General features: G+C 37.4%; 4 protein-coding genes across 9 annotated transcripts; 2 read left to right on the top strand and 2 right to left on the bottom strand.

Annotated features, from left to right (window-relative positions):
• The first annotated feature begins 26 nt into the window (after positions 1 to 26).
• On the top strand, positions 27 to 2,369 carry LOC121764739 (ENTH domain-containing protein C794.11c-like). The gene is made up of 4 exons (XM_042160756.1): positions 27 to 195; positions 278 to 400; positions 1,397 to 1,558; positions 1,805 to 2,369. Exons 1-4 carry the CDS (start codon positions 92 to 94, stop codon positions 2,202 to 2,204), a joined length of 789 nt encoding a protein of 262 aa, XP_042016690.1. The 5' UTR covers positions 27 to 91; the 3' UTR covers positions 2,205 to 2,369.
• On the bottom strand, positions 2,313 to 10,096 carry LOC121764738 (actin-1-like). Of its 6 annotated transcripts, none has more exons than XM_042160749.1 (6): positions 9,894 to 10,010; positions 6,142 to 6,181; positions 3,872 to 3,949; positions 3,384 to 3,777; positions 2,690 to 3,303; positions 2,313 to 2,611 (listed from the first exon to the last, which is right to left on the bottom strand). In XM_042160749.1, the coding sequence occupies exons 3-6, from the start codon at positions 3,929 to 3,931 to the stop codon at positions 2,546 to 2,548; spliced, it is 1,134 nt and encodes a 377-aa protein (XP_042016683.1). In that variant the 5' UTR covers positions 3,932 to 3,949; positions 6,142 to 6,181; positions 9,894 to 10,010; the 3' UTR covers positions 2,313 to 2,545. The 6 variants fall into 6 exon arrangements, with proteins under 6 accessions (XP_042016683.1, XP_042016686.1, XP_042016688.1 ...); XM_042160752.1 differs by lacking the exon at positions 9,894 to 10,010 and adding an exon at positions 6,519 to 6,678; XM_042160754.1 differs by lacking the exon at positions 9,894 to 10,010 and adding an exon at positions 6,519 to 6,678 and having other exon boundaries at positions 3,872 to 3,943.
• Positions 10,097 to 10,656: 560 nt separating this feature from the next.
• LOC121764501 (CASP-like protein PIMP1) lies at positions 10,657 to 12,065 on the bottom strand. Its single transcript, XM_042160512.1, has 3 exons — positions 11,892 to 12,065; positions 11,369 to 11,501; positions 10,657 to 10,854 (listed from the first exon to the last, which is right to left on the bottom strand). The coding sequence occupies exons 1-3, from the start codon at positions 12,059 to 12,061 to the stop codon at positions 10,657 to 10,659; spliced, it is 501 nt and encodes a 166-aa protein (XP_042016446.1). The 5' UTR covers positions 12,062 to 12,065.
• Positions 12,066 to 20,084: 8,019 nt separating this feature from the next.
• Positions 20,085 to 20,885, top strand: LOC121764500 (UPF0496 protein 1-like). The gene has a single exon (XM_042160511.1). It carries the CDS (start codon positions 20,085 to 20,087, stop codon positions 20,883 to 20,885), a length of 801 nt encoding a protein of 266 aa, XP_042016445.1.
• Positions 20,886 to 21,382: the final 497 nt, after the last annotated feature.

Here is a 21,382-nt window from a genome sequence, read left to right as displayed (position 1 = left end):
TAGATACACTAGTTATATATAAATAGCCCATTATTCCATAAAATTGAAAAACCACAAGATTTTAGATAGAAAATCAAAAGTGGGAAGAAAAATGGGGTCTTTGATGGAGGATTTCAAGAGGCAAGCTTCTTTTTTCTTGAGAGAGAAGATCAAGACAGCAAGATTGGTTCTGACTGATGTAACACCTGCACAAATGTGAGAGTTAGATCCATTTATTTTCATTTCATATATTATGCTTTTATGATGTTTAATTTAATTAATATGTATGTATGTGAAGATTGACTGAAGATGTGACAAATGGAGATTCATTGGCAGCAGATGTTCATGCCATGAGAGTCATAGCTCGAGCTGCCTTTGAAGTTGATGATTATGAGAGAATTGTTCATATCCTGCATCATAGGTGACCTTCCTCTTTTCTTGTTTATTTCGATTTTTACAAATATATTGCCATATTAAAAAAAATGTATGTATGTTCATGTTTTATGGCAATTTTTTTTAACTAGCTTAAAGATTATCACGTCCTTAATTTTTTAGAATTTTAATATTATTTTTTAATTAAAACATGTACTCCCTCTGTCCCATAGTAGATGTCACACTTGGGAGATGACACGGGATTTTAGGAGATGTTAGTTTGTGTGTTAAGTGTTGAGAGAAAATATAATTTTATAATTGATGTGAGAATGAACTTTTTCCAAAAAATAAAATGTGACATCTTTTTTGGAATAAACTAAAAAGGAAACTGTGACATCTACTATGAGACGGAGCGGAGGGAATAACATTTATTAGGATCTAATAAAAAAATGATAATAGTTAGAAGGAATTGAAATAGAATTAGATTGGTAGTGCCACGACAATCATTGGAATTTAAAATCGACAAAAAATTGCATCATCGTCGGGCATAGAACTTGTCCTATCGTTGGTGGGAAAAAAGTTTCACAACTAAAATGTGTTTCATCGTCACATTATATGAGTTTCTACATATTAAAAAATCGATAAATTAAGATACTATAGTTTTAGACGAAGAGTTTGGGATGGTGGTAGCCAAATCCACTTATCAAAGCCCACCAAATCCAATTATCCCCAATTCCTTTTTAATTAAAGTAAATAGTTGTTAGGATCGTCTACTGCAACATTAGTTTGATATTGTCCGCTTTGGATCAAGCCCGCACACCTCAAACTAATTGGGGTTGGAAAGGAATTATATACACCTTCCAACTTCCCTCACTCATCCGATATGGGAAGGGTTTGTAACCCAACAAACCATAGCAACCTCTCTCTGATACCACTTGTTAGGATCGTCGACTGTAACATTAGTTTGATATTGTCCGCTTTGGATCAAGCCCGCGCGTGTAACCCAACAATAGTGACGTTTCTAAATATGTTTTATGTGATTCAGGTTGTCAAAATTTGAAACATGGAACTGGAGGGCTTCCTACAAAGCTCTAATCCTTCTTGAACACCTTCTCACACATGGACCACAAAGAATTGCTGAGGAATTTGAGATCCATCAAGACACCATCTCAGATATGGCAACTTTTCACTTCATAGATAACAAAGGGTACTTTTTCCTTTACTCCTTGTCTTCCATCTCAACCTACAAAGTTCGTGTATTTGCACGCAGAATTTATAGTTCACGTGCAACACTAGAATCACGCAATTACACCTAAAATTTAACATTTCATATTCTATACTCCCTCCGCCAATGATTACCTACCTCACTTTAACTCTGCTCGGGTTTTAAGAAATGTAAAATCAAGAATTAATGACCAAGAGATTAATAAAAGTATTGGTGTATGAAATGCAGATTCAACTGGGGATCGAGTGTGAAGAACAAATCAGAGAGAGTAGTGAGTCTACTCCAAGACAGGTCATATCTCAAAGAAGAAAGAGCAAGAGCAAGGAAGCTAACCGTTGGAAAAATCAATGGCTTCGGGAGTTTCAACCAGACTCCGGCTGATGAGAGCTCGGACGACGATGCTGGTCGTCGCCCAATTTTCAGATCGAAATCCCTCTTCTTGGTCGGCCATCGTGATGCTGCAGCCAAGGCTAACTTATTGGGATCAGATGAATACACCAAGTTACTAAAAACCAACATGATAGCTGAAAACGATAACGTAAAAGGCTGCTCACTTGCCATGGAAGAAGATCATCCATTTTGGGACAAGGAACTTCAGACCAGAGCCTCACTACTGTCTTCTGTATAAACATATGCGCCTTGGGTGTGTGTCTTTGTGTGTGTGATATTAGTGTTATTATGTTTTTTTCATTGGATATATGGAAACAGGAGAGCTTAAACTATGTAAAGAGAATACTGCATTAGTATTAGAATATGTAATTCAATATAAGAAAAGAATTGAAGTACAAGGAAACTATGTCCAGGAACTTCACAACAAATGAAATTTGGGGATAATAAGAACATTATCAAGAAACAAAATCCTAGCTTTTGAAGTTCATCGATTCAATATCAGAATCAGCAAATATAGAAATAACAAAGCTACAACTAGTATGCTACGACCTGCGCTTCCAGCCGCTTGCATCCATATGTTTAGAAGCACTTCCTATGCACAATAGATGGGCCAGACTCATCATATTCAGCCTTCGCGATCCACATCTGCAACGATGACAACAAATAAATTTAGTAGATTTTTTTTTGTTACAAAAATAAGTGGTTGTAAGATGTGGAGGTAACCTGTTGGAAAGTGCTGAGGGATGCCAAGATGGAGCCTCCAATCCAGACACTGTATTTCCTCTCAGGAGGCGCGACGACCTTGATCTTCATGCTGCTCGGGGCGAGGGCAGTGATTTCCTTGCTCATTCTGTCAGCAATGCCAGTGAACATGGTAGTGCCACCACTGAGCACAATGTTGCCATACAAGTCCTTCCTGATATCCACGTCGCACTTCATGATGGAGTTGTACGTGGTCTCGTGGACACCAGCAGCTTCCATACCTATCATCGCGGGCTGGAAGAGGACCTCAGGGCACCTGAAACGCTCGTTGCCAATGGTGATCACCTGCCCGTCAGGCAACTCGTAGCTCTTCTCCACAGAGGAGCTGGTCTTTGCAGTCTCGAGCTCCTGCTCGTAGTCCAGGGCGATGTAGGACAGCTTCTCCTTCATGTCCCTCACAATTTCCCGCTCTGCTGAGGTGGTGAAAGAGTAGCCACGCTCAGTGAGAATCTTCATCAGGTAGTCAGTGAGGTCGCGCCCAGCCAAGTCGATACGAAGGATGGCGTGTGGCAGTGAGTACCCCTCATAGATGGGGACAGTGTGGCTCACACCATCACCAGAATCCAGCACAATACCTTCACAAGAGACAGAAACAGTTATCAACATTTATATCATTGTTAAGTTACAACCTGATTAGCATATACGAGATGCTTACCAGTCGTACGACCACTGGCATACAGAGACAGGACGGCCTGAATGGCGACATACATAGCAGGGGCGTTGAATGTCTCGAACATGATCTGAGTCATCTTCTCTCTGTTAGCCTTGGGGTTGAGTGGAGCCTCAGTCAGGAGAATAGGGTGCTCCTCAGGGGCAACACGAAGCTCGTTATAGAACGTGTGATGCCAGATCTTCTCCATGTCGTCCCAATTGTTGACGATACCATGCTCAATGGGGTACTTAAGAGTCAGAATACCTCTCTTCGACTGAGCTTCGTCACCAACATATGCATCTTTCTGGCCCATGCCCACCATCACGCCAGTATGTCGGGGGCGACCAACGATGCTAGGAAACACAGCTCGTGGAGCATCATCTCCAGCAAATCCAGCCTAAGCCACATATAAGTTTTCAACAAGCCAGATCAAATTAGGTCCAGAAAGAAGACGCCTAAACAAGTTTATAGACATGAATTTGTCAATATACCTTAACCATTCCAGTTCCATTGTCACAGACGAGGGGCTGAATATCCTCTGCTTCTGCCATCTTACACTAGTTCTAATACTAAAAAATAGCTTTAATTAGCACAATCAGTGATATCATAAAAATTATTCCATGATCCTATTTTTAACAGATATGAGGATAACTTCCAATTTACCACTAAAAATACAGAACCAAAGTCGGAACAGCTCCTCCAACTTTCCAAAATTATGAGCAGGAGCAGCCATTAATAATCATACAATGATACAAAAAAGGAAAGTAACCAAGGACACTAGTTTTTTTTGGTCATTAAACAAAAAGAATCTTTGGAAAAACATCATCACAAATAAAACAGCGCCAAAGGCAAATGAGCTAGCAACGTCATAAATGTGAATTATACAAACAATAAAAATACCATTTTCTGAAATGGAAAGTATTAGTATGCACTGTTTAGATCATTTTCAGCTAAAAACTTCATAGATTATCGACATTATCACGCAAATCGACTCCTGCAAATATGAAAACTGACGCAATAACAAAATTAGATTCGTATAATGATATCATCCAAGCCGATCACGAATGAAATCCAGCAATCATTAATTACTAAGCCCAACCTTGAAACAACGTCAATCATAACTCGAATTTAATGCATTTCACAAAACCATCGCTCGGAATCAAATTCCAACATGCAGATCCGATACATTGAAATCACTCAAACAGTCTCACCTACAATGACGTGATCACGCACGAATTCCGAACCATAATTCCACACAAGCGAAGAACAAAATTCATCACGAAACATGAAAAACAACTCGTCTAAGCTCATGTTATCACAAATTGGCGCGAAAGAGGAAAACGAATGCAAGCAAAAATGGTTGCGATTACAAAATGCATCGAATTGAATTCACGTGAATGCGAAATGTACCTTCCGGAACGCAGTAGTTGTAGAGAGAGAGGGAGATGAAACCATGGTTCGTTGAAGAGGGAGTTATATGAAGAGAATGGAGAAATGTGTAGCGTTGGATCAAAACAGTTTGGATCTACGGTGGAGGTTGGCGTGTTGTGGGCCACGCAGATCTTCAAAATTCCCTCTATTTTCGCTTTTACTATTCTTCTTCCTTTTACTATTTTTACTTTTACATTTCTGTTTAATATACTCCAATGAAAGTCACATGTTTTATTTCTTTCGTCTTAATTGGTGTAAATTATTGAAATTATTACAACCAGGAAATATCATGGAAAATCAGAAGGAAAAAAAATCATTGAAAAAATCGATTTTGAAACGAAACTGGAACCAAGAGATTATGTACGTTTTACAATTATATTTTGAGCCTAAATGCATAAGAATTTTTTAATAGACAAAACTAGGAAACTAAACAAGCCCTCAAGCTATAACCATCCACCTATTGATTGATAATACTAGTATAAATTCAACTTTTAATATGAACGTCTCCGGGGGCAAGTGCTGATAATATGAATATTCTATATCCAAAATTGATAGTAGTTTGGATTTTTTGTGCTCATTGATATTAGTACTTTTCCATCCAATAATTTATAAATTCAATTCCACACATTCTTTAAAAAATATCAACAATATATTACACATAGGTGACTCGTATGATAACTAACTGCTAACAAATCATAGTATTTAATGTTTTTTCTAGCTATTTTAGAGTTGCGGCATATATCAAAATTTGATCAAACTTTCTAAGTTTCCGACAATCTGCCAATAGAGAATCTCGTGTGCAGAATCAAACACATTAAAAAGTACTACACTCTTAGCACAAAAGAAAAACATCATAACCTATAGGACATTTGCTACCAACACTATTCACTCATTTCTTAAATGGAGAATCTAACAACAAATGTAATACTATAACCCAACTAAAAAGAAAGATATCAAAATCATTGTTTTTTTGCTGAGCTTTTTAGGAATAATATAGCAGAAATGGATAGAATAACAAATCTACAGAAATACTATGATTAGTATACTAATCATAGAACTCATGTTCATTTTCACGATACTAATCTCAATGAAAGCATTAGTATGTAAACACTACAGCCAGTCAGCCAACCCAGTTTGGAGGCAAAAACCTAATTTGTAAGTTTTACTTACAAATTAATATAATGAATAAATCACAGCCACATGCAGATTAATATACTAGTTCACAGTTCCATCGTAAGAAACTTTATTCTCTTAAACGAAAAGCAAGAACCTCGAAGAAGACAAGATTCAACCAAGAACAACAGCAAGGAACCCCTAAAAAACAACTCACTCTTCTTGTGAATGGCCTCCTGCAGATCAGCCACAGTAGCCTGCACAAAACACCAAATCAAAACCTAATTCACCAAAACACAAACATAACACTCACAAATTCAAACCCGATTCTACTACCAAAACACAAAAAAAAAAGTTATATCAACACTTCGCCTACATGAACTGCACCAATCGCATTATACAATGTTTGACCTCATATACCTAATCACATACGCCCAAATCAACAAGTCAACAACTATGAGAGCAGTAATTCGCTAGCTACAACATTTCAAAATAAACATTGAAATTACACTAGCGCACGATATTGATAGTTTATAACTTCAAATCCGGACATGAAAGGGCATAAACCAATTGAGGGAAACGGAAGAAACATACGGAATCGGCGAGCTCAAAGCCTCCCTCGACAAGCTCGCGGCCTGTGCGAGTGTAGACGTAAACCTTCATAATTTTTTGTAGCTCCATTGGTAGATCTACTCGGAAAGAAGAAATGGGGAAGAATTTATGGTGGCGGAAACTGATTGATGGATGATCAACCTCTGTACTGATAAACCGCCAGCTTTACTGGAGTATTATTAAAAGAAAATGTGAAAACGAGATGACTTTTTGTTTTATTTTTATACGCCTTTAAAAGAAAATACAAAGAGTACTACCTAAAACTGACTCGTTTAAAATAGTAATAGCATTAATTCAATATCATTCTTTTGGCTATCAATATTATTTTGTTTCTTAAATTACGCAATATAGTACTCCCTCCGTCCCACATAATTTGGTACACTTTGACCGGGCACGGGTTTTAAGAAATGTAATGAAAAGTGAGTTGAAAAAGTTAGTGGAACGTGAGTCCCATTTTTATATATTAGTTTTATAATTAAATGTAAGTAGGAATGAGTTAGTGGAATGTGGGGTCCACTACAAAAAATGGTAAAAGTGAAATGAGTCAAATTACGTGGGACGACCCAAAATGGAAAACTGGGTCAAATTATGTGGTACGGAGGGAGTATTATTTTAAGCAAAAATATACATTGTGATTTTGTTTATTTCTGAGTTTTAAATTCTGAGTGTTATAATGTTAATCTTGTTAAATACTACAAATATTGCATTTCAAATCTAATGAATACACATGTTTTACGACTCCAAATAAAATCACATATCCATAATAAGACTTTCACGTTGATATATTTGTTCTCGCATTACACTTAGTTAACATTGACTCATTTCTTAGATGTTGAATCTAACAACAAATGTAATAAAAAAGTTGACAATACCATAAAAAGAAAGATAATCTAAATCATTGTTTTTTCCTCCAGTTTTTTAGGAATAAAGGGGCACAACAAGCTATAGCAGAGTAGCAGAAAATGAGAGAATGAGAAATCCATCATCTACATAAATGAAAACTCGTGGCTACAAGAATCGGCTAGCTTCAACAGGCAGCAGCGTAGATCGTTTCGCTAGATAAGAAGAAGTAAACCCGAGGGCTGTCGATTCTACAGGAACGGGGGCAGTATCACCCATCTCCGGGGATATTTAGGCCTTCCATCTTTCCCATCGAACAGCTGCAAGAAATGGCACCATTGCATACAAATCAAAATCATGATGACTACATTACATAGACATAAAGAGATGGTAAAATGAAAATTGTTTAGAGATGGTAAAAGTTTGCTTCTGGAGCAAAAGTGAAGAATAGTCACCTTCTTTAGACGATGGTGCTTGGCAAGGGCCCAGTTTGTCATTATGGCAGCCGCTACCACCATGAAAACGATACCTGCTACAGTTTGTGTCGCGATATTGAAGCCCAGCCACTGATAGATCTCAGTTGTATAGTTTGCACAAGTCACAATGTTGAAGAGGAATCCTCGCGGGATTTGGTACCCGCCTCCATCAGATTTCCGAAGATTTCGCAACAAAATGTGGCAATAGAAGTTGGAAACCTGGCAAAGTGCCCCAAAAGCAAAGCCAATTTTCATTTGGAGGTCACTCACAGGAGTGTAGAGCGGGTGGTTCACGTAATATGCAATCCAAGCACCGAAAGTCCAGTAATAAGCACAGTTCCGGAAAACGTTCGAGAGTGGTGACGTTGCATGGCTGAAACGGTGCACGAAGAAGGTCTCCATGATACGTTTGAAGTAGTGGAAGCACCAGTAATACATGGCGTATGTCTGAACCGGGTGAATGACGCGTTCCCCTTTGTATCCGAAGATCATGTATACAGGGAAGTAATAAAAGATTGGATAGAGAACCAGAGGACCCAAGTACTCAAAGAAGAAAAGAGTGCTATAATTGACTTGTGTGCCGAGATCCTTGAAAACGACAGTTAACTCATTCCCCTCGGTGTATTCCTTCAGGCTCTTTTTGTAGTTAAGGACGGTAGGCCTCTCCTTTGACCCAGACGGGACAGGGAGGGTCAAGCGCTGCCTGGACGGGTAGCATTTTTTGGCTGTAGGCGGAATATAAGGAAATTTAATCACCATATCGTAGGGATAAATGAAAAACTAACAAACAAGTGAAACAACCCAATACTATGAAATTGCCACTTGAAGCATGACAGACGGGAGCTCAACATAATCAGAATATTGTATGTCATCATATAACTAATTGTTATCTAACTTAAATGGGAAAAAAAACACAAAAAAGTAAGAGGTTATGGAGTGATAGAGACAGCATGCAATATTGCACATGAGCAGGAAATTTGTATACATACATTATTCACAAAGTTTCAGATTAAGCATTATGAATTTAATATAATGAAAATCTAAGCAAAGCAATGAGCAATGGGAAACAAGATTTCCTATATTCCTCCCTTATAGAAGTGTTTGAATTGAATTGTAATGCAAACCAAGAAAAAAGGGACTATTCCTACAGATTTCTGGAGACCAAAAGAGCTATTCAAGAAATAAATTTTTGGAACTAATTATGCTTCCACAGTACTTAATTCACAATTTCATGGATGATGGATCACAAACATACACATCCTTTCCCATCACATCCCACCAAAATTATTTGTGAACTTGTCTATCAATTATTCAATTACACATAATTCCAAATAACTCATGTTCATATCCTAATTTAATTGTTCGTAATTCACAATTTTATGGATCACAAACACACACACCCATCACATCCTACCAAGATTAAGTATGCGTAAGTCCAAAGAACTCATGTTCATTTTCACAATACGCAGGGTTAACATTGTTCGTATCCTAATCTCATTGAAAGCATTCGTCTGTAAACACCTAACGAATTAATCACAACAACAAAAAAATCCACATAGTCCACAGTTCAATCCTGAGTAACTTTATCAGGAAGCAATGCCCGAAGAAGATAAGAACCAACCAAAAACAAGAGCAATACAGAAATCCAGAACAACTTACTCTTTTTGTGAATAGCCTCCTGCAGATCAGCCACAGTAGCCTGCAAAATCACACCAAATCAGATCCTATATCAAAACCTCATTCACCAAAAACACAACTCCATAACTGTCACAAATCCACAAATTCAACCCCAAATCTACTACCTAATTACCAAAAAAAAGTTCTATCAACACTTCATCTACATGAACTACACCAATTACATTATACACCGTTTGATTACATATACCCAATCACATACAACCAAATCTACTATGAACACAGTATTTCACTAATACAAGTACAACAAACACTGAAAACAAAGTAGAGCATGAAATTCACAGTTCAAAACCTCAAATCCAGAGATGAAAGAGCATAAATCAATTGGAAAACGGAAGAAACGTACGGAATCAGTGAGCTCAAGGCCTCCCTTGATGAGCTCGCGGCCGCTGCGAGTGACGACGGAAACCTTCATCGTTTTTTGCCGCACGCAGCTGGTAGCTCCAATGGAGGAAGATCTACCTGAAAACGAAAAATGGGGTGGAATTTATGGCGTGAAATTTGGGCGGAGATTGATTGATGAGGCAATTAATAAGGTTGGATTGTAGTTGGAGTAGATGGGCAACCTATATATACTGATGAACTACCCTCACCACATTTAATTTTGTTAAATGTGTATTTAATTAAAACTCAAAATTTAATTTTTCTCCTTCAATTTGTAGACGAGTCTTTTTAATCTATTTTTTATACAGTCATAATTTTGAAAAAAAAAATCAATTGTAATAGAGTTAAGAATGCAAAAGTGATTTTAATGAAAGAACTATGACATTAATATTCACATTGTGAAAGAAAATGTCATAGTTCGAAAATGGTTCATCATTCGAATTAAATTTCTTGAAATTAGTATAAATCAAAGGCTAGTTAAGCCCAATGACATAAAATAAAATTCTTTACAATAAAGGCCCAAATGTCAAATCCAAATAAGTAGGACCATGTATTATATGAAGAAATAAAGTAAATTAACAATATTACATGATCGAGCCTAATCGCACATGCATTACTTACAAGGAATAAACCATACAATAAAATTCGGAAACTCCAACAAATACCAACCAAATTGAGCTTACAAAATAAAGCAATCAAATTAAATGGAAAATATAGACTTGAAATTAGACTCTTTTGGGAAGAGCAAATGAGGAGAATATCGACGAGACGGCGGTGCCAAGGAATGCTAATAAGCAAAGGCTCGCGGCAGCGTTGGCGACACCCATAAAATTGCTGATGCCCAGCGCATCTCCTAGGTCCTTCAAGTCCAAGGCCATTCCGATACTTGCCGCCCCACCCGTGGCGAGAATGTAAGACGCCACCTATAATTCAAGGTAAGACACTAGTTATAATATTGTGCTTAATTCTCTGTTGATTCTAGGACATTATTTACATTCTTATTGTGTACTGATCTAGAATCAAAAAAAGAATGTAAATAATGCACTAGAATAAAAAAAATTAACCCTATAATATCGTGTCGATGCTATAATCCAAAAACATACATATTATAAAAATTTACAAAGTCTTGTGTTTGACCATTTGTGTTGCTTCAAAGGGTGTTGAGAGATTCAACACAGGACCTCAACAATTCCTTTTTTAAAAACCACTTTTTATCTTTCCTATTTTTAACAAAAGAGGTTATTTTAGCACCTCGTTATTTATAAAATAAAAAAAATCAAATTATTTTTCTCCATCGGCCCCTTCGCTCTTTTACATGCTCGAATTTGTAATATAGATCAAAATGAGATCCACATGTTTGTAAATGTCAATAGCACTAAATATTACACTAAAATAACCAATAGAAAATAGTATTAAAAAATTAAGTTGATTAATTACCTTGTCACAATAGAAATCAATCAAAACAAGGCCCTCGCCTCCAAATCGATTTCCAGTTGTTATTTGGTATACAGTGAAGGCCGATTGCATGGCTGTGTATGCTAATCCGATCACCACTGCAGCACATAGATATCTGCCAAATTTTGGATAAGTTAAATAATTTTAAAATATTTTAAATTAAAATTACAAAAAATTAGAGAGAATTTCTAAATTTCTTTACATATAGTTACTTATCTAATCTCTCTCTTTAGTGACGGATCCAGAACAAATTTCTCTTTTAGAGATTCATTTGGATGGAAATTGTTTGTAACCTAAGAGAAGAATCCGTTCACTTCAACGAGAGGGGTAAAACTGAAGTCTTACAATATCTATTAAAATTTTCCTAATCAGTGACATTTATTAAAAATTTTATAGGTCAAATTTTCGTTTGACCTCTATTTCGAAAGTTAATTCTTTAGTTTCTAACTAACGATAAAAAAGGACAAATTGTAGCAATTTAATTTCATGTGCATGGGATACATACCGGTATGCAATGAAGTCATTGAATCTGACTTCGACGTCCGCGTAGGTGGTCGAAGCAGTGCCAGTGGCGGTGGCGAGGAGGATGAGCGATATCAAGAGGCATATGAACGTTAAGAGCCTGACGATGAGCGACACGACCGGAGACACGGTGTAGGACGGAGGCGGAGCCATTCTTCAATATAATTTTCTTATTGCAGATCAATTTGTTTTTATTCTCTCGATGAAATTAAACCAAATGCTGTGGAATTGAAGATATGTTTTGGGGTTATTTATACATATGAAGCCAGCTGATTGTGACAATATTGCACGTTACAAGTTGCAATATTTAGGTCGTTCTCTTATTCCATAATAATCATTTAGGTTGTTCTTTATTATTCATGATATTGCACATGCTTGTTATTTTCCATACTATTGTTTTGAATCGACTGACGGATTCAGAATTTTTGGTTTAGGGGTGCAGAAGAAATTAAAATTGGGAGATAGACAATTAGATTTATGACGAATGGTTAACAATTGAATTATAAATTAAAAAAAAATAATTTTTGAGGTATAATTGTACCCCTTATTCGATGTTTCGAATAAAATACTGAGTAGTTATAGTAGAAATTTGGAATATATAAAAAGGTTTACCAATTTATCTACGTGGTTGATTATTTCATGTTAATCTTAGACTAGATTGTTCTACTATCATTAATGTAATTGAGTTTATGATATATTTAGTTTTATTAGTTATGCAGTTTTATCTTGGTTTTTGTTGTTGAACTTGATATACAAGAATTTCTTTGGGGAGTGTAATTACAAGTATATTATGGTTGACTTCCGCCTCGTAGACTTAGTAAGTCAATGCATTTGACTGGGTCGTGATTAATATCTTAATTGGTGTAAATGAGAAGTGGGATTTATTTAATAAATGGTTTATCTGTCATTCGCTTTTATATTAAGTCGGAGAAGTCGTTAGTTAAATTAGTATTCATCACGTAATTAAATTATTAACATGGTGTAACCCAAAAAAATTACTATTAACTTGGTAACTAGAATTAGGAGAAAAAAAACCCTGACATCTGTCTCACTAATAATTTCATTATTTTAATAATATTTATTATAGAATAAAAAATTAATATTATAAATACACCACGATTCATGTTTAGTATAACAAATTAGAATTTAAAAATAGTATCTAGTACTAGATATAATCAACAAAAATTACCATTTTAAATAAAATATTCATATTTAATGTTATGCTACATAATTTTTTAATATACTACTACTATTTAGTATGCATATTGAACATTCTAAAATTATTAATTATGGCAATTGCAAGAAACAAAAGATTGTGAGCATCCACAGTTAGGAGTGATTCTTTAGTATGCATATTGAACCTTGGATGATTCTTTAGCTTGGCAGGCACAAGAAATACGAAAGAAATGAATAGTAGTCGCAGATAGAATTAGGGTTTTAATTAGTGAGTCATCGGCTATGTAGGAGTGGCGGTCGGGGCAGGGTGGCAAGTCTCTGTTGCTATGATAAACATCGGTTGCTACTACGCGGTTGGGATCCCGATGGGTGCATTGCTTGGCTATAAACTTGACCTAGGTGTCAAAGGAATTTGGCTAGGAATGTTAGCAGGTTCCTTTATGCAAATCGCCATTCTCTCTGTATATGTGCTACGAGCTAACTGGAGAAAAGAAGTTTGTGCATTATATATACTTAACTTCTCCTCTTTAATTAAATCAAACATTGCACATTTTTTTAGAATGATACATTCTAAATGTTGTCTGATTGAATTACAGGCCTTGTATGCTGAGGAGAGGGTTAGATCACATGGCACCTCAACCCTTCCTCAAATTGGATGTGTTGAATATGAATAAATCACAAACAATCAAGACTGTTAAATAACTTAAATTGATTTCTTTTTGTTTCTTTTCATCTGTCATTTTTTGAAAATTGGTATATTTATATGAGAAATGTTATATATCCTATATATCTTATGCGAACATTATCGGTGAGCACCACTTAATTTGTGTGGCGATTGGTTGCGTTGGTGAATTGTGATGAGCAGGGCCGCTTCGTGCAAGCAGTATTCCTTTATTGTGTATGCAAGAGAATCAGATCATTTTAGTCAATTCTGCACATCCAATCCCATGTACGTACTAATCATAGTCAGATATTCAATATCTGACTTAAAGAGAAAAGGTACATTAGTCGGACATCCAATATCCGACTCAAAAGAAAAAAAGTGCTCCCCCTTCCTATAATAGATGGCATATGACATTAGATTTTAGGAGATGTTTTATGTGTTTTGTGGAAAGAAAAAATAGTACTCCCTCCGTCCTCAATTAATTGTCACTCTTTGATCGGGCACGAGTTTTAAGAAATGTAAAGAAAAGTTAGTTGAAAAAATTAACGGAATGTGAGACCCACTTTTTTATATTGATTTTATAATATAATGTGACAAGTGAGTTAGTGGAATGTGGGATCTACTTACCATTTATGGTAAAAATGAAATGTGATAATTATTGAGGGACGGACCGAAATGGAAAAGAGTGACAATTAATCGGGGAGGGAGGAAATATATTTATATTTATGTGAGAGAGAGATTTTTCCAAAAAAAAGAAATGTGACATCTTTTGTGGGACAAACTAAAAAGAAAAGTGTGATATCTATTATAGGACAGATTGAGTATAATAAAAGGTACATTTCAAATCAAAGGTACACCCATTGTCCTTACTTTGGAAAAAGGAACAATATAATATACTTGTTTTGTGAGTTAAGAAAGAGAGAGTAAAGTAAGAGGATGAAAAAGTAGAGATAGAGTTGTTTCCATTTGATGAAACGTTTCATTTTTAATAGGACAACCAAAAAAGGAAACCGTTTCATTTTTAATGAAACAGATGGAGTACATTTCAAAACAAGATACATATTGTATCAGAGGGAGTTGAGTCATTTTCATTTTAGCTAAAAAAACTTTATTTTTTCTCATACTACTATGTTTCTCTTACTTTATTATCTATTCACTTTAACCTTGTAATTTCAAAAAAAGGTTAAATCAGTTCAATCTTAACCAACCTTAGTTTTTATGATGCTCTCAATCACACTTCGCTTAACCCATTTCATCCCATCACCGTACTCTTCAACTGTCCATATCAACTGTTTGAATCTATTTTCCACCGCCGCCACTTTCTTCCCATCATAAGCCGCCTGCGCGCCATTTTCTCAATAACCCTGACATAATACACGCCATTTTCGGCGCCGACAATCATATACTCTGTTATCTGCTTGTGTTTCTTGAGTGCAGTCTCCTCCTTCTTCAGAACCGATTGCCGCCATTTCCCGAGTCCGGTCAACAGAATGGAGAAGGCAGCAGCGATCCCTGCCCTTGCCGATGACATATGGAGAATGGCATTCACCGCAACAATCGACGCCGCGGACGCGCAGACCATGGCCTCTGTGGTGAAGAAAAAAGAGTGCCTCTGCTTGGAGACAGCGATTGAAGTGTGCTCGTTGCTGAAGCTCTCGTTGATGTATTTCATCGTCTTCTCCATCATCGAATGGTCCTCGTCAAGAAAGCCTAATTCCCGGTAGAAGTTGTGAAGCATGAAAGAATCATTTACCGGTTGTTGATGAATAAGCTTGTTGGTTGCAGGGCTGAGGGTGAGACGTCGTTGGAGAGCTGAGCAGAACTTGGTTGCGTTGAGGTTGTTCGCGTAGTGGCTGTGGACGCAATCCATTAATTTCTTAGTGTTGTAAGGGTCCTTCCGCAGGTCATCAAGCGCCAAAACAAATTCGTGGACCATTACGTCAGCGTTGGGCATCAAGGTACTGAACGTTGTTTCACTCATGCATGTGGCTATTCATCAGCGCTCACAGTGGCTTTGAGAAGAATCGAGGTGGAGGAAATGGGCCGACGATAGCTGGTTGATTTGGAGAGATGTGAAGATGAAGAAGATGAGAGAGGAAGCGGCAGTCAAATCCCGGGTATCACCACACTTTATTTTTATATATTTCAAATTTTATATTGTCAACTTATAACTTATGCAACAGTCAAGTTTTGATCAAATTAGTTTTAAAAATTATAAATAAAAATCCATGTCATTACTTCCCAAAATTTTCGAGAGATTTCGGAATAAGGGTTTAAATTCGCTGACCTTTCGAAATTTAAGATTCAATTCGCTAACCTTTCGGAATATGGGATAGAGGCATGCAAATTTTTCGGAACAAGGGATTTTTAAATTTTTTCTATTTTTTCTCTTCATTTTTATTATTATTTCCATCTCAATATTTATGAATTGTCCAAACTACCCTATAATTTTTCACAAATAGTTTTCTCTCTTTTGTGTGTCTGTTTCTTGAAAACAATCTTCTTTGCCCTTCACTTCTTTTCACTTTCCCGACCTCATTCATATTCCCTCATCTTCTTTCATCATCAAATTAATGACCTAAACAAATTTTGAACTTCTTCAAAAGGGGGGAAGCTGTCTGCTTAACCTCACTACAATTCAACAGCCATATGTCTGATTCAACCTACGGCAACCAGAAATTGGCGACTCCGTTGTCGCTCAACTGCTACAAATTGCAAAAGCAGCAAGATTGGAACACGTTCGGGCAGTATCTGAAAGAACCATAGCAGCCGCTGCAGCGGCGCTGTCACCCTCGAATTCCTGCGCTCCTCGACCAATTCGGGAAGACAAAGTTCCACGGCGGCTGCTGCCCCTGCGGAACACCGGAGATCCATATCTTTCGCGAGTAGAGCCTGACGAGGATTTGGATGCATCTTTATTTTTGGGTGAAAAGGAGAGGTATCAGAATCAAGAGGCATCAGAATTGAGGTGAAAATTATCAAAATTGAAGTGAAAATATTGTAGGGTGATTTGGTCAATGATAAATGCTGAGATGGAAATAATAAGAGAAAAAATAGAAAAATTCAAAAATCCCTTGTTCTGAAAAATTCGCATGCCTCAATCCCATATTTCGAAAGGTCAGCGAATTGAATCTTAAATTTCGAAAGGTAAACCCTTATTCCGAAATTTCTCAAACTTTTCCACTTCACTTTATGAACCTCCTTTCTAGGCCAACCTGCGTAATAGGCATGGCATGTCTTATCTCTCAGTCGGCTTAGGCAGCACTCAGCAAGTTCTTTGCTATACATCCAACTCCAGTAGCCAGCCAAAATCCAACCCCTCTTCATCTTCAAGGGAAAAGGCATCAACTCCACAGAATTTTATGGGTTGAAAACAAGATTAATTTAGTTTTATTGATACTATAAAAATATAAAAGGAAAATAGTGGAGTACTGAATAGAGTGAGACTCAAACTTGCAGATATTATTTAACAAAGTAAAAATATTCACAGCTGATTCGTACGCCCAATTAATCCGGCCTTTTAATACACACGTATTATTATTTTTTTAAAACGAAAAAACTTATCATCATATTTATAACCCTATTTTAATGTGTTAAGGTCAGCCAATCTACTAGTGCAATTTAGTTCTCGGGTTTCGGGTATATCCGATCCCGTCCAGGCCTAATACCCGGCGGGTTTTGGCTATCCAAAACCCAAAATTACAGATCCAAGTAGTTTATGCAAGACTTTTTCGAGTTTTGGGTACCCGAAACTCGTATTCAAGTACTAGATTAATACATGTTTATAAATTTGTTAATTTATCATCTATTCAATATACGATTGTGCTCTCTCCCTTTTATTTACAATTTTATAAATTAATGTTAAAATGTTTATCCTAATCTCTTTTTAGTTTGGACTTCGTGCCAAATTGCCAATTATTTTCCTTTCGTACGTACAGTATAAGGTTGGGTATTTTGATATGCAATTTGCCATAGAAAATAAATGGGTTGGGTTTTGGAAGTGAGATTGGATTGACTCAGGCTAGGAGTTAGTAAAAGCCCATTTCAAGCCCAAATATGAACCTTTTTGGTTGGATAGATTGGGTATTTTTGGTTGATATGAGCTTTTATGTAATACTATTAATTTATGCATTAAGTGTAAGATAAAATTATGTGTGAGATGGAATAAAATTGTGATAATAGTGTATCTTTTTAGGAATGGACCATTTTTGTTGAGAAATGCTAAAAAAATAGATACTTTATATTAGACAAAAGGAATATGATGAAAAAAAATGAAATTATGAAAGTCGAATTTATGATGTGTTAAAAGTGCCAGTATACTGGCAGTAGCGAAGGTTGATGAGTGGGCCCTGACCAAAGGAAATAAGATAGTAGTAATATGTTGATTAAAAAGGATAATTAATTGAATATACTGTGTTTATATAAGTAGACCTCCCCCTTTATTTACTAAAATTCTGATAGACGAAACTAATAGAATAAAGATAAATATAATACGTAAATAATACCTTTAAATTTTAAATTTAATTGAATTATATTACAAATTAGGTAATCGCAGGTCCTCCTCTCCCGCCTCTCATCACACTTCTCCAAAGCAACCGGCCCAGTCCATTTCCTCAACTCCGACCCTTCTCAATCATTGTAAACGCTGATGGGCCGCCACATGAGCTGATTTGGGCTTGAAACTCCGGCGTTATGACCTACCTCCCACGCCGGCCTCATGGCCCAAGAATTCGTCGTGGCGTTTCGTGATCTGCAAAAGGACGTTAGGAATCATGAAAAGCTAGCCTCTTTTGTCTCACAATAGATGTCATATTTTACTTTTAAATTTGTCTCATAACAGATGTCACATTTTTTCCAAAAAAAATATTTTTATTCATATTAATATATTAAAATATTTTTTCTCATAATTTAATACACAAAACAACTATTCCTCCAAGTATGATCTATTCTTTTGGGCGATTTGAGCTTTAATATTATTATTTTCATATCAAGTGTAGAGATAATTAAATGTGAGATAAAATAAAATGAAGCTAATACTTTTGTAGGGATCATATCACTTAGGATTCACTAATTACCGAGACCTCTTTTAATTTTGTATCAACGCTGAGATGGCCAATCTCAGCAAGAACAAGCCAGTTACAAACCCAAGTATTATACTAACACAAACTTGAGACAAATACAAGATTTACAGAAACCCTAATCTATTGCCGAGTCTCAACCGACTGCAATGGCACCGGATTATTCCTCTGAAATTACATGCACAACTAGTACACAAGTTAGTAACACAAGGAAATGGATCCTCTCAGATCTAAGCAAGTAAACCGACAACAAATGAAATATTGGAACACAAGGATCAGAGAGTGGCTCAGGTCGCACACACGACTTCACTGGGCCAAGGACCTCCTCTATCTTATCCAACAAGTCACAAGAGAGCACCGTGAAACAATCGGACCCCGAGCTAGGGTTTCCCAAGTACTACAACACGATGAACCGCCCCACGCGTTCAAAGACTCACAGCCACAGTCTCAAGCCTCAAGAACACTCAAAACCCACAGATCTATGAAACTAACCGAAGATCTCTCTAGAAAAAACCAGAAACGAACTCAACCGTTCGAAACTCACACAAATCTCCAGATCAACATAGGAGTTGAGAGATGACACTCGATCCTCACTAAAACAGAGAAAGAAGCCACCGGAGAAGAAGATCGGCCGGCATTTTAAAGAGAGAGAGAAGAGAGTTTAGAGAGAAGCTGGAGCAAAGTCGAGAAGAGAGAGTACATGAACAGACTGAGGAGTCAAGGAGGCACCAGAGAGTGTATAGACTCCAAACAAACACACCTCAAATCTAAAAGTCCAGCGTCACGATCCGCGTGGGAGGGTACACGTGGCAGCCATCGGGATAGCCATTTAAGTATTGGGCCAAATCCGGATTGGATCAACACACAATTGCAAACGGGCCATCAAAATAAACTAGCCCAACTGATTTAATTTAGCAAAGCCCAAAGTGCATTCCATTTCAGAACTTTCTTAAAAGAAAGACTAAAAAAGTTTAAAAGCCGATTTTGTTGAAAAAGTTGAACATCCTGTCCCACACAAATATAAACAACAAAGACAGCCAACAAAATCCTCCCCTTTCCTTTTTCCTCCACCTTATATACCTAGTCCCCGACTCTGCTAGCGTTTATGTATATAACATTTCACTCTTACCTTAATAGCACTCTCTCTATCTATCTATATCCATCGGCAAGGCACCACAAGTCATCCTCTTCCGCCTCCCATCACACTTCTCCAAAGCATCCGGCCCGGCCCGGCCATTCTCATTCATCGTAAACGGTGATGGGCAGCCACATGAGCCGATTCGGGCTTGAAACTCCGGCCTCTAACATGACCTCCTACGCCGACCCCATGGCCCGAGAATTCGTCGCGGCGTTCCGTGATCTGCAGAAGGACGCCAAGAATCATGGAAAGCTGGCCTCTTTTGTCAGCAGACACTATGTGAACAGGCTCAACGGGCCCGAGTTCGTCTCAGCACTCACAAACAAGCCAGGTAACGATCCTTCGACCGTCCACAACTTCTACCATGATTTATCCTGCCATTATAAGGAGCAGTTGGTCATGCTGACGACGCTCAAATCCATGGATGAGAGCTTAGTCAAGCGCATCGATTCCATGGATGTCTCTAAGAAGGTGTCGGCTGTTTTCTTCACGCTCGCTGCCATGTTCTTCGCGGCCACGGCTGCGATTGCTGCTGCGAACGCCAACCCCAAGAGGGAAGCGGCCGGGCCGGCTGTGGCAGGGGCAGCAGCAGCGGCCTCCATTCTGTTTGGGGCAGTCGGGAAATGGATCCATTCACTTCTGAACAAGCGGGAAACTGCAGCCAGGGAGCACAAGGAGATAACTGCGTTTATGATTATTGGCGCCAACCTCTGCATGGAAGATCTTAGGGAAATTCACGGCGTGGCTCGGAGGCTGAAGTTCGATAACAAATCTATGTCGGAAACGGTTGAAGATGGGAACAAAGTGGGGGCTGTGAAAAGGGGCTTTGAAGATTTGGTAGCAAAAGTTGAAGCATACAGTAACAGGATGAATTGGGCTAAAGATGGTGTGCTTCAGACTATTATCAAACACTTGACTTAGACCTTCTTAAATACAGATCTGTTTAGTTTCGAATTATTGTAATTTAGGACAGACTTGATTGAGTAATTGGTGTGGAAAATGATATTATTTCGCTTTCATACTATATAAAGTTGGTCTTTGGTATGCAATGTAATTTGCTATTGAAAATAAGTGAGTTGGGCTTTGGGAGTGGATTGGAATGACTCTGTCTGGGAGTTGGATATAAGCCCATTTAAAGGCCCATTTTACAATTTAAACAAAGATCTACCGTGTGAAACAAATTCATCGGCCATGGGGATGGGGTATATATAGGCAGCGCCGGTTGGTTGCGTTGGAGAGCTGTGATGAGCGGCGGAGGAGGAGGACTGAGAAGGGGCTGGGGAAATTAATGTGAGGATGCTGGTGGAGATCTTTGATGGAGTAATTGTTACTCCCAAGTTATGTGTACATATATAAATGTATTATATCCCTCACGATAGAAAGATCGACGAAGCTTCGCCACTGAATGTGTGGACCTT

The sequence above is a fragment of the Salvia splendens genome, chromosome 14 (genome assembly GCF_004379255.2).
Source record: "Salvia splendens isolate huo1 chromosome 14, SspV2, whole genome shotgun sequence".
Classification (NCBI taxonomy): Eukaryota; Viridiplantae; Streptophyta; class Magnoliopsida; order Lamiales; family Lamiaceae; genus Salvia; species Salvia splendens.
Note: the sequence above shows the minus strand (reverse complement) of the source record. Positions and strands in the feature narration are given on the sequence as shown.

Excerpts from the sequence above, each read along its gene's own strand:
- LOC121764500 (XM_042160511.1), top strand. The coding sequence starts at position 20,085 with ATGGGCAGCCACATGAGCCGATTCGGGCTTGAAACTCCGGCCTCTAAC.
- LOC121764501 (XM_042160512.1), bottom strand. The coding sequence starts at position 12,061 with ATGGCTCCGCCTCCGTCCTACACCGTGTCTCCGGTCGTGTCGCTCATC. Across the intron at positions 11,502-11,891 it reads AATGACTTCATTGCATACCG|ATATCTATGTGCTGCAGTGG; the intron begins GTATGTATCCCA and ends AAAATTTGGCAG. Across the intron at positions 10,855-11,368 it reads TTGATTTCTATTGTGACAAG|GTGGCGTCTTACATTCTCGC; the intron begins GTAATTAATCAA and ends CTTGAATTATAG.
- LOC121764739 (XM_042160756.1), top strand. The coding sequence starts at position 92 with ATGGGGTCTTTGATGGAGGATTTCAAGAGGCAAGCTTCTTTTTTCTTG. Across the intron at positions 196-277 it reads GATGTAACACCTGCACAAAT|ATTGACTGAAGATGTGACAA; the intron begins GTGAGAGTTAGA and ends ATGTATGTGAAG. Across the intron at positions 1,559-1,804 it reads CACTTCATAGATAACAAAGG|ATTCAACTGGGGATCGAGTG; the intron begins GTACTTTTTCCT and ends TATGAAATGCAG.
- LOC121764738 (XM_042160749.1), bottom strand. The coding sequence starts at position 3,931 with ATGGCAGAAGCAGAGGATATTCAGCCCCTCGTCTGTGACAATGGAACT. Across the intron at positions 3,778-3,871 it reads ATGGAACTGGAATGGTTAAG|GCTGGATTTGCTGGAGATGA; the intron begins GTATATTGACAA and ends TATGTGGCTTAG. Across the intron at positions 2,612-2,689 it reads CCCTCAGCACTTTCCAACAG|ATGTGGATCGCGAAGGCTGA; the intron begins GTTACCTCCACA and ends TCATCGTTGCAG.